The 13,529-nt window shown below is 41.2% G+C and overlaps 3 protein-coding genes across 3 annotated transcripts; all 3 read left to right on the top strand.

The window, feature by feature from the left end:
* Positions 1-294: 294 nt before the first annotated feature.
* Positions 295-3,163, top strand: LOC127356074 (parvalbumin beta-like). Its single transcript, XM_051387502.1, has 5 exons — positions 295-449; positions 950-1,026; positions 1,973-2,105; positions 2,423-2,532; positions 2,887-3,163. Exons 2-5 carry the CDS (start codon positions 966-968, stop codon positions 2,907-2,909), a joined length of 327 nt encoding a protein of 108 aa, XP_051243462.1. The 5' UTR covers positions 295-449; positions 950-965; the 3' UTR covers positions 2,910-3,163.
* A 2,352-nt stretch (positions 3,164-5,515) lies between these two features.
* Positions 5,516-8,009, top strand: LOC127356072 (parvalbumin beta-1-like). The gene is made up of 5 exons (XM_051387500.1): positions 5,516-5,627; positions 6,550-6,618; positions 6,882-7,014; positions 7,370-7,479; positions 7,722-8,009. The coding sequence occupies exons 2-5, from the start codon at positions 6,558-6,560 to the stop codon at positions 7,745-7,747; spliced, it is 330 nt and encodes a 109-aa protein (XP_051243460.1). The 5' UTR covers positions 5,516-5,627; positions 6,550-6,557; the 3' UTR covers positions 7,748-8,009.
* Positions 8,010-9,671: 1,662 nt separating this feature from the next.
* LOC127356073 (parvalbumin beta) lies at positions 9,672-11,603 on the top strand. The gene is made up of 5 exons (XM_051387501.1): positions 9,672-9,819; positions 10,442-10,508; positions 10,661-10,793; positions 11,102-11,211; positions 11,320-11,603. Exons 2-5 carry the CDS (start codon positions 10,448-10,450, stop codon positions 11,343-11,345), a joined length of 330 nt encoding a protein of 109 aa, XP_051243461.1. The 5' UTR covers positions 9,672-9,819; positions 10,442-10,447; the 3' UTR covers positions 11,346-11,603.
* Positions 11,604-13,529: the final 1,926 nt, after the last annotated feature.

The following is a 13,529-nucleotide window of genomic DNA, read 5'->3' as shown; positions in this document are numbered from 1 at the left end:
CAAAAATAAGAACACTAATGGTTGATTGATAAGTATCACACTCATCTCCTCCACTGAAAGGTTTTGTCTTTCTTGAGTACACCTGCTTCTGTATTTTACATCACTATTCCTTATGAATGACATGAAAGATTTGCACTGGTAAAAATAAATAAAAATCAAATGATTATCAGATTTGAATGTCATTATTCTTTACAGTATTTGTATTTGTGTGTGTTTTCAAAACAATATGAGTGAGAAAATGATCTGCTCTGATTAACTGATGAAGGAGGAGGAGGCTTTGTGGCGTGGGGGAAATCTCCCTGGGTTTGAGGACAGATACGTCAGGTTGCTTCTTGCACTCTGGATCACGAAGCTGAGAGAGAGTGCTGGTGGCTTATAGGCAGAAAGCAAGAGAGGCAGAGATCTGCACATCACAGGCGCAGAGAGCGAAAAACCTCACCCAAAGCACGGTGAGTACCAAGCTTTTTTTGCAAATTCATGTGCACAACAATGTTTCTGTGATGGTAGCTGGCAGTGTGTTTGTGCTTTGGAGCTTTCTTTAGCTTTAAAAGATGGGGGGGATTTTAAAAAAAATAGGATGTTCAACCTTCTTTGGGTTTTACTTCAGTTGCAACAACTTTCTCAGTCCGGAAGGAAAATATTTCATTATGTGAAACAAAGCTTGGATCATCAAGCAATTCTCAAGATTTCTGTCATATGATGAAATATATCTGTTTCTCTCTATCAGAAAATAACACAAAGTTATATCTTTTTTTAATATGGTTGCACAAAATGGTACTGCCCCACTGATAAAAGGTACAGCCCTACCTGAAGACTACCTACTGAGGAAGGATTATGCTGAATATATCTTATCTGACAGACTGTTACCTGACAGCAGAAAACACCTGCAACCAGTTTCATTCACTGTCACTTTGCATTTTCTCCATGCGTGCATGTTTGCATCCCTCAGGCAGCTAAAGAGGACCATGGCATTTGCAGGGATGCTGAGCGACGAGGACATCAAGGCTGCGGTCCAGGCTTGTCAAAGTGAGTCAGACAGCACACACACATACACACTCATATACTTACACGCAAGGAGACACACCCTTCACAAGCATCTAATTGTTAATACAAGTAGGTGAGTAAACTGTACATCAACTCACATATTACAGAGAGAGAGAGCGACAGGCATTGTTGGACCTACTCCCACTCCCACAAGGGATACCTGTGTGGTGTGTTGTTCACAGGGGGGACAGGAGGGAGCTTGCAGGTAACCAGGCAGCCATGCGACAGGAGAGCAGTTACCACCCAGATACCCAAGTGTTTATGCTGAGCATTCACACAGAGAAGACAGAAAATCACACAAGCTATACAGCCTTCGCATCCCAAAGCTCTTAATCATTTATCTCTAGCAATTATGTCTGCATGACAAAGCAAACACAGCTCAACCGCTCCAATGAATATCAAATGTCAGCGCTTATATGCCCTTTATTGAAGAAATACCCCGCTTTTGGCTGTGTTTTAGGCAAAACATTCAAACTTTTGTATTTAATTTTTTGGGTCTAGAAAGTATGATTTATTTCAAGAAGTGATGGAAAACTAAAATCTTTTAATTCCTAAACTCTTTCAGCAAATCAACATTTTCAGTTACTTGAAGGTAACTCATCCTAGATCAGAATTTCCACTCTTGACAGCTCTTAACATTTAGGTTTGCATTAGACCCACAGGCAATATTCAGTCTGCTTTGACTGTTTCAATGGCACAATGACATAGCCGATAATGGTATAAGACAGTGATGCACTACAGGGTGTATATTGGTAAATGTCATTGGTTGAAGAATGAAACTCATCTGAGAGAATGAGTGAATGCGACATCTCTATTCAGCCCCATTATTGCTTTTTTGTCATCTTGTGATTGACCCCTCACTCTCACATCTGTTGTCTCTTACTCTTACTCTCTCTCTCTCTCTCCATCTATCTCTCTGCCTATGTAGCTCCAGGCACATTCGACTTCAAGTCGTTCTTTGCTCGAGTGGGACTCACCAGCTCATCTGAGGCAGATGGGAAAAGGGTGTTTACAGTTCTGGACCAAGACAGGAGTGGATACATTGAGGAGGAGGAGCTCAAGTAAGGAGAGAGTGTGTGTGGTTTAGGGGCTAGAGTAATGATACAGATGGGTGTGTGTGAGTGTGCGTGTGTGTTACATTTATACTATACCTCCCTTGTGGTGGCCCTCAGGCAGAGGTCACTGTAAGAATGGAGCAGCCTTTCCGCTGCGAATGAATTCAGTAATACATGAGGGGAGGGCTGGTGAGTGAGTGATGGAGAGGGGTGGGTTAAGACAGCTCAGAAAGGCCTGGAGGGGGAGAAAATGCCATCAGAAAAGATAAAGTCTCAGATACAAAGTTGAACTTATCGCTGATATTTTTTTGTGCACGCATAAGGCTGTTCCTTCAGAATTTCTCTCCGGGGGCGAGGGAGCTGACTGTGGCTGAGACCAAAGCTCTGATGGCTGCCGGAGATAAGGATGGCGATGGCAAGATTGGGATGGAAGGTGGGTGCATGTAAAACATCTAAAAAAAAAGCTGTCAAGGAGCCATCTGTACAGGGGAGCTGTCCATTAGTTAGTGCTGAAAATGCAGTCTATAAAAAGCACATGCATTAACACTATACTGAAGTATAAAAGTACTACAACAAGCTAAAATATATACACTTTCTTGTTTGTTTAGTCATCTTCATTAACCATAGTGTTGTACTACACTGACTTTCGCCTGAAGAACACTGTTTCAATTTGCTATGTGAAGCACTTTGGGCTGCATGTTTGTATGAAAGGTGCTATAAAAATAAAGTTGAGTTGAGTTAAAAGGGATCTCTGACTGAATCAACTGTTTCTGTTTCTCCCCCACAGAGTTCTGTGAAATCCTGAAATAAAGAGAAAAAACATGCATGACCACGGCTGTCTTTCCTTATTTTGAATAATGGGTTTCTCATGGAAATCCTGACTTTCCAGATTGTTTGAGACCAGACAGATAATCTGCACCTGCCTGCTACTCTCCCTGTTGATGTGATACAATAATTCATAAGATGTTTGGTGGACAGACAGTTAAAGCTGGCTATTAGTTGTGTGTGTTTAATCGATCAGGTACCTGGAATGGATTAATAAATGTATTTGAGATGTGATATAACTGTGTCCTGTCATTCTTTTGCCTGTAACAGTCCATACATGAAGTGTTTTTATGTTATTTTATGGCTGGATATAGTTTCAACATTTCACTAAGACTCACTGTAATGACATCCAGGGTATTCAAGGAATTAAATTCACTTAATTCTGAGTATGAAGTCTCTACATCCCTACATTTATGAGAAAAGTTAGAGATGACTGACAAGATTAGCATTTGATAAATCACAAGAGACTTTTCATTAAATTATACTGCACAAAGAGAGCACACTGGTTCTGAGTGAGCTATTAGCATTCTGCAGTCCGTTAATTAAGATTGAGTAGTCTGAATTCATAAAGGAAAAGTATCAAACAGGAAATATTTAGGACAGAGGTCTTAAACTGCGCTCCCTCTCCCTCCCTCTGGCTAGCAACATGATGTCAAAAATATAATGTAAACCAGCCCTCAAGATAATTATTTTTCATATCAATTCAAACTATCCATCCATGTACAATAAAAAAAAACTACTTTATTTTTAAAAATGTATCTCCTTTGGCACAAAAGGTAAAAGGTGCCTGCAAATGGTTAATAAGAAAAGAGCAGGTTTCAGGTCTTCATTTGTTGTTGGCTGCAAATAACAAAGCAAATGATATAAAATTATGACATAAAATGTAAAGAAACTCCTGTTTGCATTTTTTGTTGCTTACAATGTTGGAACTATTTTCAGAATATTGTGCTTTCTTGTAGTACTTAAACATTGAAGTGGCCCTCTTATGAGATGACAATAGTGTCCCCAATCCCGTCAATTTTAGACCCCTGATTTAGGATCCAGTGTTGTGGGTGCCGATTGAAAGCACTCAACTAAACACTCGTGGAAGTTGGAGGATGTCAACACCACAGGCTGTCACAGGCATCATTTTGATGGTAAACCCCATTCTGATTCACCAAATCATTTGCTCTAAAATAGTGGAATTTTGTATTTTAAATTGGTGGGACCCCTCTTCAAATAAAGACATAAAAAATTGGGACTAGTACGGCCTTCTGCTGGACAGATTTCAAATGCCTGCAGAAATCCCAAGGTAATTATGGAAAAGATTCATAATTTAATAGTTTATAGAGATCTGAAATGACTGAGGTGAATGTCTGTGACAAGTGATTAACGTTTAAATGACCTAAAGGTCAACAGTCTGGAGTTTACATATCATAAAGAAGTCATGTAGGCCACAAAAACACATTCATCAGTCACACAAAACACACAAAAAGCTAGTTTATTCTTTTTAAAAAGTTAAAAAAATGTCTAATTAATTGGTGTATTGCCTATTTAGTGGTATAAGTCTTGTCACTGTTAGGGCACTGGGTTATTTTGAAACTTACTGCATGTGGAGTTCAGATAAACCATATGGGAATATAGCTATGTAGCCTATACATTAGGTAGAGCTGGTTAATGTGACAGGCCAGCATTGGCTGAGGCCGCACATATCTATCATCTGAGACCATCTCAGGGAGGTGCTACAAGTCCAATCCTTCAGATGCAAGACAGGAAAGTCTGACTCCAATAATTTATAATAAACTCTCAGTAAAACTGAGAAGAATATTAACTATGTGGGAAATAACCAGACAGTGAAGTAAATTAACTTCTGCACAGCCTATCACACACTGCAGGCAAGAGTATGAAATATAGCTGGTATTATTAAAGATAAAATATATCATAAAGTACATTTTGACGGGCTGAGGTGCTGCAGCCTCATAATGCATATGACTGTGCTATAGCCTATGGCAACATTGCACTGATACCACATGAGAGAGAATGAACAAATTCTAACAAGCAGTCTACCACAGAGGAACATATATCTAATCATATATAATACAGTGATAATGCAAAGGAGATAAAAAGCAGTAGTGTTTTTGAGAGCAGTCCTCCCACATATATTTACAACTTTTGAGTAACCACATAGGCTACTTCTTTCCGGACTTGTCATTTACGTTTAAGGTCGTGAATTAGACGTTTCCTTTGTTAATTAAGACAGTGGACAATTAAATTGCCCATGGTGCCCTTCCATGGTTCTCAAGTTTTTCTCACAAACCGAACAAGGACATATGACCCATGGACTGAAGTGTGTTGACTCTCACACAAGTCCCTTCATTTCATTTATATTCTCAGATGAAACCTACAACATCAGAATCAGCATCTTAAATTTTGGCCGTAAATCATATGAGCGCAACATGCCCCATGAAGTCAGCGGGCCTGCTCGAGTTTCCACACGTCTAGCTATAGGCCTCCGCACACATGGTAGCATCCTCATTTGTTCCCCTAAAAATAGGTCGAGACTAGTAGACACATTTTTTCGAAACCCATGCATCTTGGTATCTGATACTGAGACTCAAAGCTCTGTAAATGGTGTTGCTCATGGATATATAAGAGCGAGGGAAAGAGGCTTGGGGCATTCACCCGAGTCCGCCTTGGTTTTCACTCCCTCAACGCAGCGCAAAGGTGAGTGGGAAGTGCGCCCCCGCAAAGGCCGCACTGACTGGCAGATTGCACTGGGAGGAAAGGGAATCAGACAAGGAGATCTCCGTGGACTATAACATTAGGGGGGAAATGGAACCAACATAGCCAACAAGCGGACCACAGGACGATTCGATCAGTGCGAGAAGGAGGCCAATGAAATGTGGCCACTTTTGATTTCTAAGGATCAACATTTGTGGATGATAATTGCGCTATTTTACATGATCTCTTTTAACCGGATGAGAAAAAAAAATCGCACCTAAAGCTATCACTGCATTCGCCCGGCTGCTTTGTTTTATTTGTGGCAGTGACTCGTGTTGTCGTGATTTGGCCTCTCAATGGGAGCATCATCTATTTAGTGCCAGAGCAGCAGTTGCGCGTTGGGATAAACAGAGTCAGAGTCTGTGTGTGACATCCGGAGGCAAAGAGTAGCTCTTTAGCCCATGAAAAAAAAAAGAACAACAACAACAAAAAAAAAAAACAAGATCAGTGATGCTGAGTGACAGCCTTTGCAAATAAAAGCACTTATTTAGTTTAATTGTGACCCAGATGAAACAAGTGGACATTGTATGCTTCTAGATGCTTTACAGTACAGAGTTAATAATGCTTGAACTTTCATTCTCTTCATGTGAGGCTAGAGAGGAGGAGTAGCCTTGTTTAATACTTGGAAGCTATATTATCTGGACACTGGTGCATTATTTTAGCCTGCAGTCCTGAGACTTTGTTTGATTTATGATCATTTAAAAACAGGAAGGAAAGTCATTTAAGAACTGTATCTTAGGCCTCAGATACAAAATATCAGTCTCTAAAATGTATTTTTGCTTTAAAGAAGGATATTTGCAATGCAACGATGCTGTATTTCATTTGTGATGCTAACCCTGACCTTTGTCTTCTCTCCTCTCTTTAGAATAAAAAATGGCCTTCGCTGGTGTACTTGTTGATGCTGAAGTAAAAGCAGCTCTGGATGGCTGCGCAGGTGAGCTACACCATCTTCATTTAGCACACAGTGAATGCACTGCACTCACTTCTTCATCCTCATTTATTATTATGTGCACATTATGACTTTTCACTGCACATTTGATGCAAAAACCTGCTACAAATGGAGGTCACTGCACTGAACTCTTCAGAATAAATAGCCTGTTTTAAACTGTTATCACATTACATCAACACTGAAGCCCTCTGCTGTCCTATGCTATAGCAGCCTGTCGGGTGCTAATGGTGTTAACGTGTGTGTTCCAGCTGCTGACTCCTTCAACTACAAGACCTTCTTCAAGGCATGCGGCTTGTCCGGCAAGTCCTCTGAAGATGTCAAGAAGGCCTTCTTCATCATTGACCAGGACCAGAGTGGCTTCATTGAGGAGGATGAGCTTAAGTAAGACACTCAAAGCAAAGCACACTTAACCAAGCAATGCCTCTGTGCCCCCCAAAACACGCACAAGATCTAATATCACTGTGCTGCATTTGAGTTTTTAGAAAAAAACAAGGTGTAGCTTTACACTTTCCCCTCATTGGGACATTTTGTTTTAGTTTGGAATGAATGAAAACTACACACAAAATACTAAAGAAAGGCCTTGTTTAATGGAGCCTGAAGGTTTTATGATCTTATACATTTAAATCCCTATGGATGTTTACAGGATACTCATTCTACACTGTGATATACAGCAGACCAATCAATAGAGCCTGAGACATTCATCATTTTAACTCCTGCTCTTTTATCAACCTTACAGGCTGTTCCTGCAGAACTTCTCCGCCACCGCCAGAGCACTCACCGAGAAGGAGACCAAGGCTTTCCTCTCCGCTGGTGACAGTGATGGTGATGGCAAGATCGGAGTCGATGGTAAGACTTCCGGCATATCTTTGAATGTAGCAGATATATTAGGCATACTATTCATTCTGATGACTTTTAGAATTGGACTCTTATTCAGCATTTAATATCCATTCACATACTCCTTAAATCTGCACGGACTCAAAGTCTTGGTCAGAGTGGGTCCAGTTGGTCCAGATCATACCACCGTGATGACATAAGAATCTCAATACGTTTTGTTCTCTACTAATGGCAGTTTTATTCTGTTTTCACAGAGTTTGCTGCCCTTGTAAAGGCATAATTTTCCATTGACCAAGATCCCCTTCTTTTCATGGAACTGCGAACTGCAAGATTCAGTAATCATCAGCTGAAAGAATATTTTTTATACCTTATTTATGAGTTGCCTGCGGATTATTTTCTAAACATGGAACACATACTTTACTGTGAATGTTACTCAGATGTGTTAAATGTTCTGAAATGTCTTGTGCAAACTGTAAAACACCATCTGCACTTTTGAGGAAGAGTGAAAAACCAGGAATAAATACTCTTTTGGTGTAAATCAACTCCTTCAGGTCAGTCGTCTTTGCATTGGTTCCACTGTGGGGTTTCATACAACCCGCTGTATTCACATAGCTGTGGCTATGTCAACACAACGGGTTGAGGAAGAGGCGGTGCGAAACAAGGTTCCACCTGCTGGGGATTTTAAAATACTCGAGAGGTGCTGAGAGGCAATTCAACTAACCTGCCGAGCACTTGTTTTGATAATTGGTTAATGGGAGGGGGAGTTAAAGCTGGACTCGGGCCACGAGCTGGCAAACACAGTGGGGAAGGCCCTCGGGCTTTGCTCACATACTCCCCGGATCCAGGGAGGTTTGCAATGGATAGCTGTCACACATAGTGTAATTGGCTGGTCTGTTCCAAGGTCTTTTTCTCCACCAACTGCTGCGTAGTCAATTAGATGATGTGCTGTGGCAACAGGAGGGCTATTAACAGCCACTGTTGTATCAGCAACCTTTCAGCAGGTTGAATCTGGTGCTTAAATGAAGAACTTTAGCAGTCTGAGGGGTTCTTAACAAATGAATCAATTCATCTATTGAGTTTATATGGAATGTGCCATATATTATATATTATATTCTATATAATTGTACTGGCACAGAAATATTGAAGTCCTATTACAATTCCAGGGGGAAGTTATGAATGTTCAGGGAACTGCAAGTCAGCAATATGCAAACCTCAACGCTATCAGATGACACCCTAAGCTTGTAACCATCAACCAGTTTTCATAACAGAGAGAGGCATAGTGACAGCAGTGTGACCTCGCAGGACAGTGCTGCCACCTACAGGTCAAAGCTATCTCAGCATTACAAGTGGAGCTATTAGGCTGTCAAGAGGAACCATTCAGAATTTTCCTCTTCCTTTTTAAAAACTTTGATTGGAGTTTACAGAAACATCTGCCTACAGCATGAACACATTGTGCTTTTAAACATCTTAAAACAAGGTAAATGGTTCACTGACCTACAAAGAAAAAAGGGTTTTGTGCAATCTGCAATTGAAGACGGTTGTTTCTAAAAAAAAAGAAAAATCTTTCAGTCCAATTTGATTCATCTGGGCAATAATATCTTTTTATTATTTCAAAATATGCAAGTCAAAATGACACTGACTGCAATTTGGAAATTGCACTGCTTCTATGTTAAAGCTTAAATATGACTGCTATATGCTTGGTTTGATAGATATTAGAAACTTCCCAAATCTGACAAAACACAAATGATTGCACTTTCAAACTAAGATACAACACATTCTCATTGTGACTGTGAGCTATAGGCAAAAACATCTGGTTCTAACATCTATAATCTATCTTTGTACAATCCGACTCATCTAATTCACAAAGGCGACTCTTTTACTCCAAACTTGCCAAGAAGACTTAATAGAAATATTCACCAATACAATAGTCCATGCCTTCCAAATCAACAATGTAACACGAAAAGAGGGAAAAGAACCAATTAGCGCCACTTACGCCAGCTCTAACGCATGCATGCTCCGTATCCACCCTCCTGAATACGGTTGTGTGGTGCCAGCAGCACTTCCAATTCGTCCTGCTCAGCAGTGCACAAGCCTATTCTTAGTTTTTTAGAGGGCGGGGGGGCGGACATTAAAGACTTCTTCAAACGCACCTTTTAAGCGTCTTCATTTGTGAAACTTAAAATAGACCGCTCTCTGGCCGCCACCCCCTCCTCGCCGGTGTCAGTTATCTTATGCCTCAGATTGCCGATCGAGTGGAACTATAAAAGGTCACCGGGAGCACCGGGAAGATCACTGCAGTCGACCGGAGTCTTGTCTGTATCATCTGTACCCTACAAAGCAAAGACAGCAAAGGTGAGTTTGAATGAGAGCAGCAAAGAAAGCCGGGATCCGTGCAGACCAAAGCCCGCAGCATCACGCTTGGCGTCTCTGAGAAAAAAGATTTGAAACATTTAATATGGACTTCGCGTTGCAATGCATCATCTAAAGAAAGAATAAAGAGGTTGTTTTTTTGTTTTTCTGCGGGCTGAATGAAGACATGGATTACTGGTCAGCATCTATAGAGTTGCAATATAGAGAACACGTGTAAATCTCAGCCTCTCCGGTGGGATTTGGAAATGCAACATCAAACATGCCACTCAGACAGAAGTGGATTTAATCATTTGAAATCTGAAATTATTTTACTTGAATATATTTCTATTGTATTTGGAATAAAATAATAACAGTTTGATAATTTTGGCAACAGACCAAACAGTTTATAAACCCTGTTTTTAACGCTGCTATATAAATAATGATATTCGTATTGTTATTCTAACGGGAGTCGGCGCTCTGTCGAATGATAACCTGATCGATATTTAATGTGATTCCTTACTTAGATATTGTGAAACATAATCCATACATTTTCCCAAATGGCTCTGCAGCGATTAACATATTCTACTTAAGAAGCATAATAACCGCTTTTATTTGCTTTCTACAGATCAAAATGGCCTTCGCAGGTGTACTGAAGGATGCTGATATCGCTGCAGCACTGGCCGGGTGCAAAGGTGACTCTTTCAATTACAAAAATCACAGTAACAGACTCCTGCGTGTGTGTGTGTGTGTGTGTGTGTGTGTGTGTGTGTGTGTGTGTGTGTGTGTGTGTGTTTTCTCGGAGCATCGATTAACTTTGATATGGATTTTGTGTCACCCATTTCAGACGCTGGCACATTCGACCACAAGAAGTTCTTCAAGGCATGTGGGATGACCGGCAAGTCCGCCGAGGATGTCAAGAAGGCCTTCTTCATCATCGACCAGGACAAGAGCGGTTTCATTGAGGAGGATGAGCTGAAGTAAGACACACACACACACACACACACACACACACACACACACACCTGCACCTATAAAAGGCAACACCAGGGGGCCTAAACAGATATCCACACATCAGACCAGTCAATTAATCTTCTGATTCCAGCTGCGTAAAGCTGCACAATGCTTTCAGTTATTATTATCATTATTAAAAAACACATTTTATAAAACATATTTTAATTGGTGCAGACTTTTGATACAAACCCATTCAGCGGTCAGGTTGAATATGAAGTGTGTCTCAGCTATCCTGGAGTCCGTGAACTAACCACCGACCGTGTCCGTCCTGCAGGCTGTTCCTGCAGAACTTCAAGGCAGGTGCACGCGCCCTGAGCGACTCGGAGACCAAGGCTTTCCTCAAGGCCGGTGACTCCGACGGTGACGGCAAGATCGGCTGTGACGGTGCGCACTCTCAGCTCATTGATGCAGAGTGGTTAAAGGCTTTTGTTTGCGCGTCTTTTGGTGGAAAACAGATGTCAAACTGTGTGTCTTTCTTCTGTCTCATTGCAGAGTTCGCCGCTATGGTTAATGTATAAACTGGCAACATGACCAACAACACCTGCTCTGATGGAACAACAAAGCCCACATCGACCTCCCCCCTTTTCATCTGAATATAAATAATTTTTATACATTTGCTGAAGAGACGTTTCTTCCTATGCAACACACTGTCCAAAATGATGATTGTGAATGTCGCTCGGTTGTGTTCATGTCTTAAATATGAATTTTGCTTACTGTAAAATCTATGATGCACTTTCCAGGGACGAAAAAAGAATAAATATTCTTTTGCTACGGTCCTATTGAATTTTTTTATTGTTTATGTACGCTATGATTTGTGTCTTTTCAATTCATGAACTACATCCTATAAACTCGGGCCAAAAGTCATCTCTCAAATTCAGTTTGAACATGATTTATTGGCATGGCATATGAATACATCGGTGTTACAAAAGCACATAGGCTACAGTAAATAGTGGCTAAATAAAAAGAAAACAATGGCAAATTATAATACAAACTGCTGATGTAACTACACACACACAATCACACTCAGACACAGTCATTACATTCCCTAGCCCCAAGTCTTTACCCCTAACAGCCCCACAAGTGTAGCGGACCACTGTTTTATATAAAACAAGTCATAACACACACAAGTATAATATATAAGTATAGTATAGCACTGTAAGTCTGGATACACATAAAGTGCGTGTGTGTGTGTGTGTGTGTGTGTGTGTGTGTGTGTGTGTGTGTGTGTGTGTGTGTGTGTGTGTGTGTGTGTGTGTGTGTGTGTGTGTGTTGGGGTACAATCATGTAACTTCACCCTGCAGCCACTAGATGGAGTTAGGTCCATTAAGAGTAGAAGTTGGGACAGAGACAAAACGTTACAGTAAATAATTTGGCGAACAAACAAACAACCGACAAGTGTTTGGACATTTATTCCCACTCTTCACGCATTCCAGGCCAGGAAGGAGCCTGGCTTTAACTAAAGGACCCCAATTCACATTGAACTCATCATATATATCAGGAAGAAACAATTCTATGAACTGACAGAGTTCAATCCTGTCTCTGACTGAAGGAGGCGGATCTATACGCCACTGTATACGTACAGCAGCGAGGCTCGTAAAGGACATTAGCAAATGTAAATGAATAAATGATCGTGCAGTAACAGTATAGTCTGTGCGGTATCAACATGGCGCATGACATCATGCACCGGGTGTGGGTAAAGCCGCACCACTGCTCTCGATCCGGTGTCCTCAGTCTCTTTTTCACACACAGACTGGAGGAGATGATTGAGTTTCTCTTTACCTGCTCAGGAGTGCAGCTTCACGAGAGTGAAGACTATCGGACATCACTTGTTGAGGGGCCCCATTAACAAGTTGGGGCCGGGATTAGGTTTAGGAAAGGTTGACAATGACCAACCACCGAAGATACAAGCTTTTATTCAATGATGAAAGACGTCAGGGTGCTGCCAGATAAATAAACAAACAAACAAACAAAAAAAAAACAACCTTGCGTCTACTGTGCGTAAAAGTCACCTGCTCTTTAATCACATCATAAGAAAAAGACATAAATAAAAAAAGAATAAATAAGTAAGATCTAAGTATAATAAGGGATTTCTATCCACATTCGTTTTATGTCTCCAGGCCTTTTAAATAAAGTTTAAGGGGATCTCCCGCAGCTCACGGTCGCCAGCTGACGCGTGCAAGAGCGCAGCGCTGCCAAGAGTCGCCCGCGCCCCACGCACAATCGCACGCGCATTAAGTGGCTGACTTCTTTAATGTGAGGAAGCTGGCCGGGGGGTCCTGTGTCCCTGCCTTTTGTTACATTCAAGGATATCCCAGAGACTCGGGTTACAGATATTTTGGACACACAGCCCTCTGAATCCTGAGACAGCTCTGCGGGACTGTTTAAGCATCTAATGTTTCGATTGCAGGTTTAATATTGTGTGCAACGATTGTGAATTCATTCTAAAATGTTGACACAGTTTCAGCACTGTCTTTCTCCACCCTACACTGCTGCATATGCGCACCTTCAGCTAACCTTAAATCCTGGAGAGAAATAACCTTCCTTTTCTGTGCGCTGCCGCAGGGAACACTCTCCCAGAAACGTGCTTAATGACCCCTGAATGTGTTTGTGTGTCAGACCCACCCGGGGCCACATATGCCCTCGAAAAGAAAAAAAAGACAACCTGAATGTGGTCTTTTAGCAACAAACTGGACAGTCTGAAA

The sequence above is a fragment of the Dicentrarchus labrax genome, unplaced genomic scaffold, assembly GCF_905237075.1.
Source record: "Dicentrarchus labrax unplaced genomic scaffold, dlabrax2021, whole genome shotgun sequence".
NCBI lineage: Eukaryota > Metazoa > Chordata > Actinopteri > Moronidae > Dicentrarchus > Dicentrarchus labrax.
This window is presented reverse-complemented; position numbering and strand designations above follow the sequence as displayed.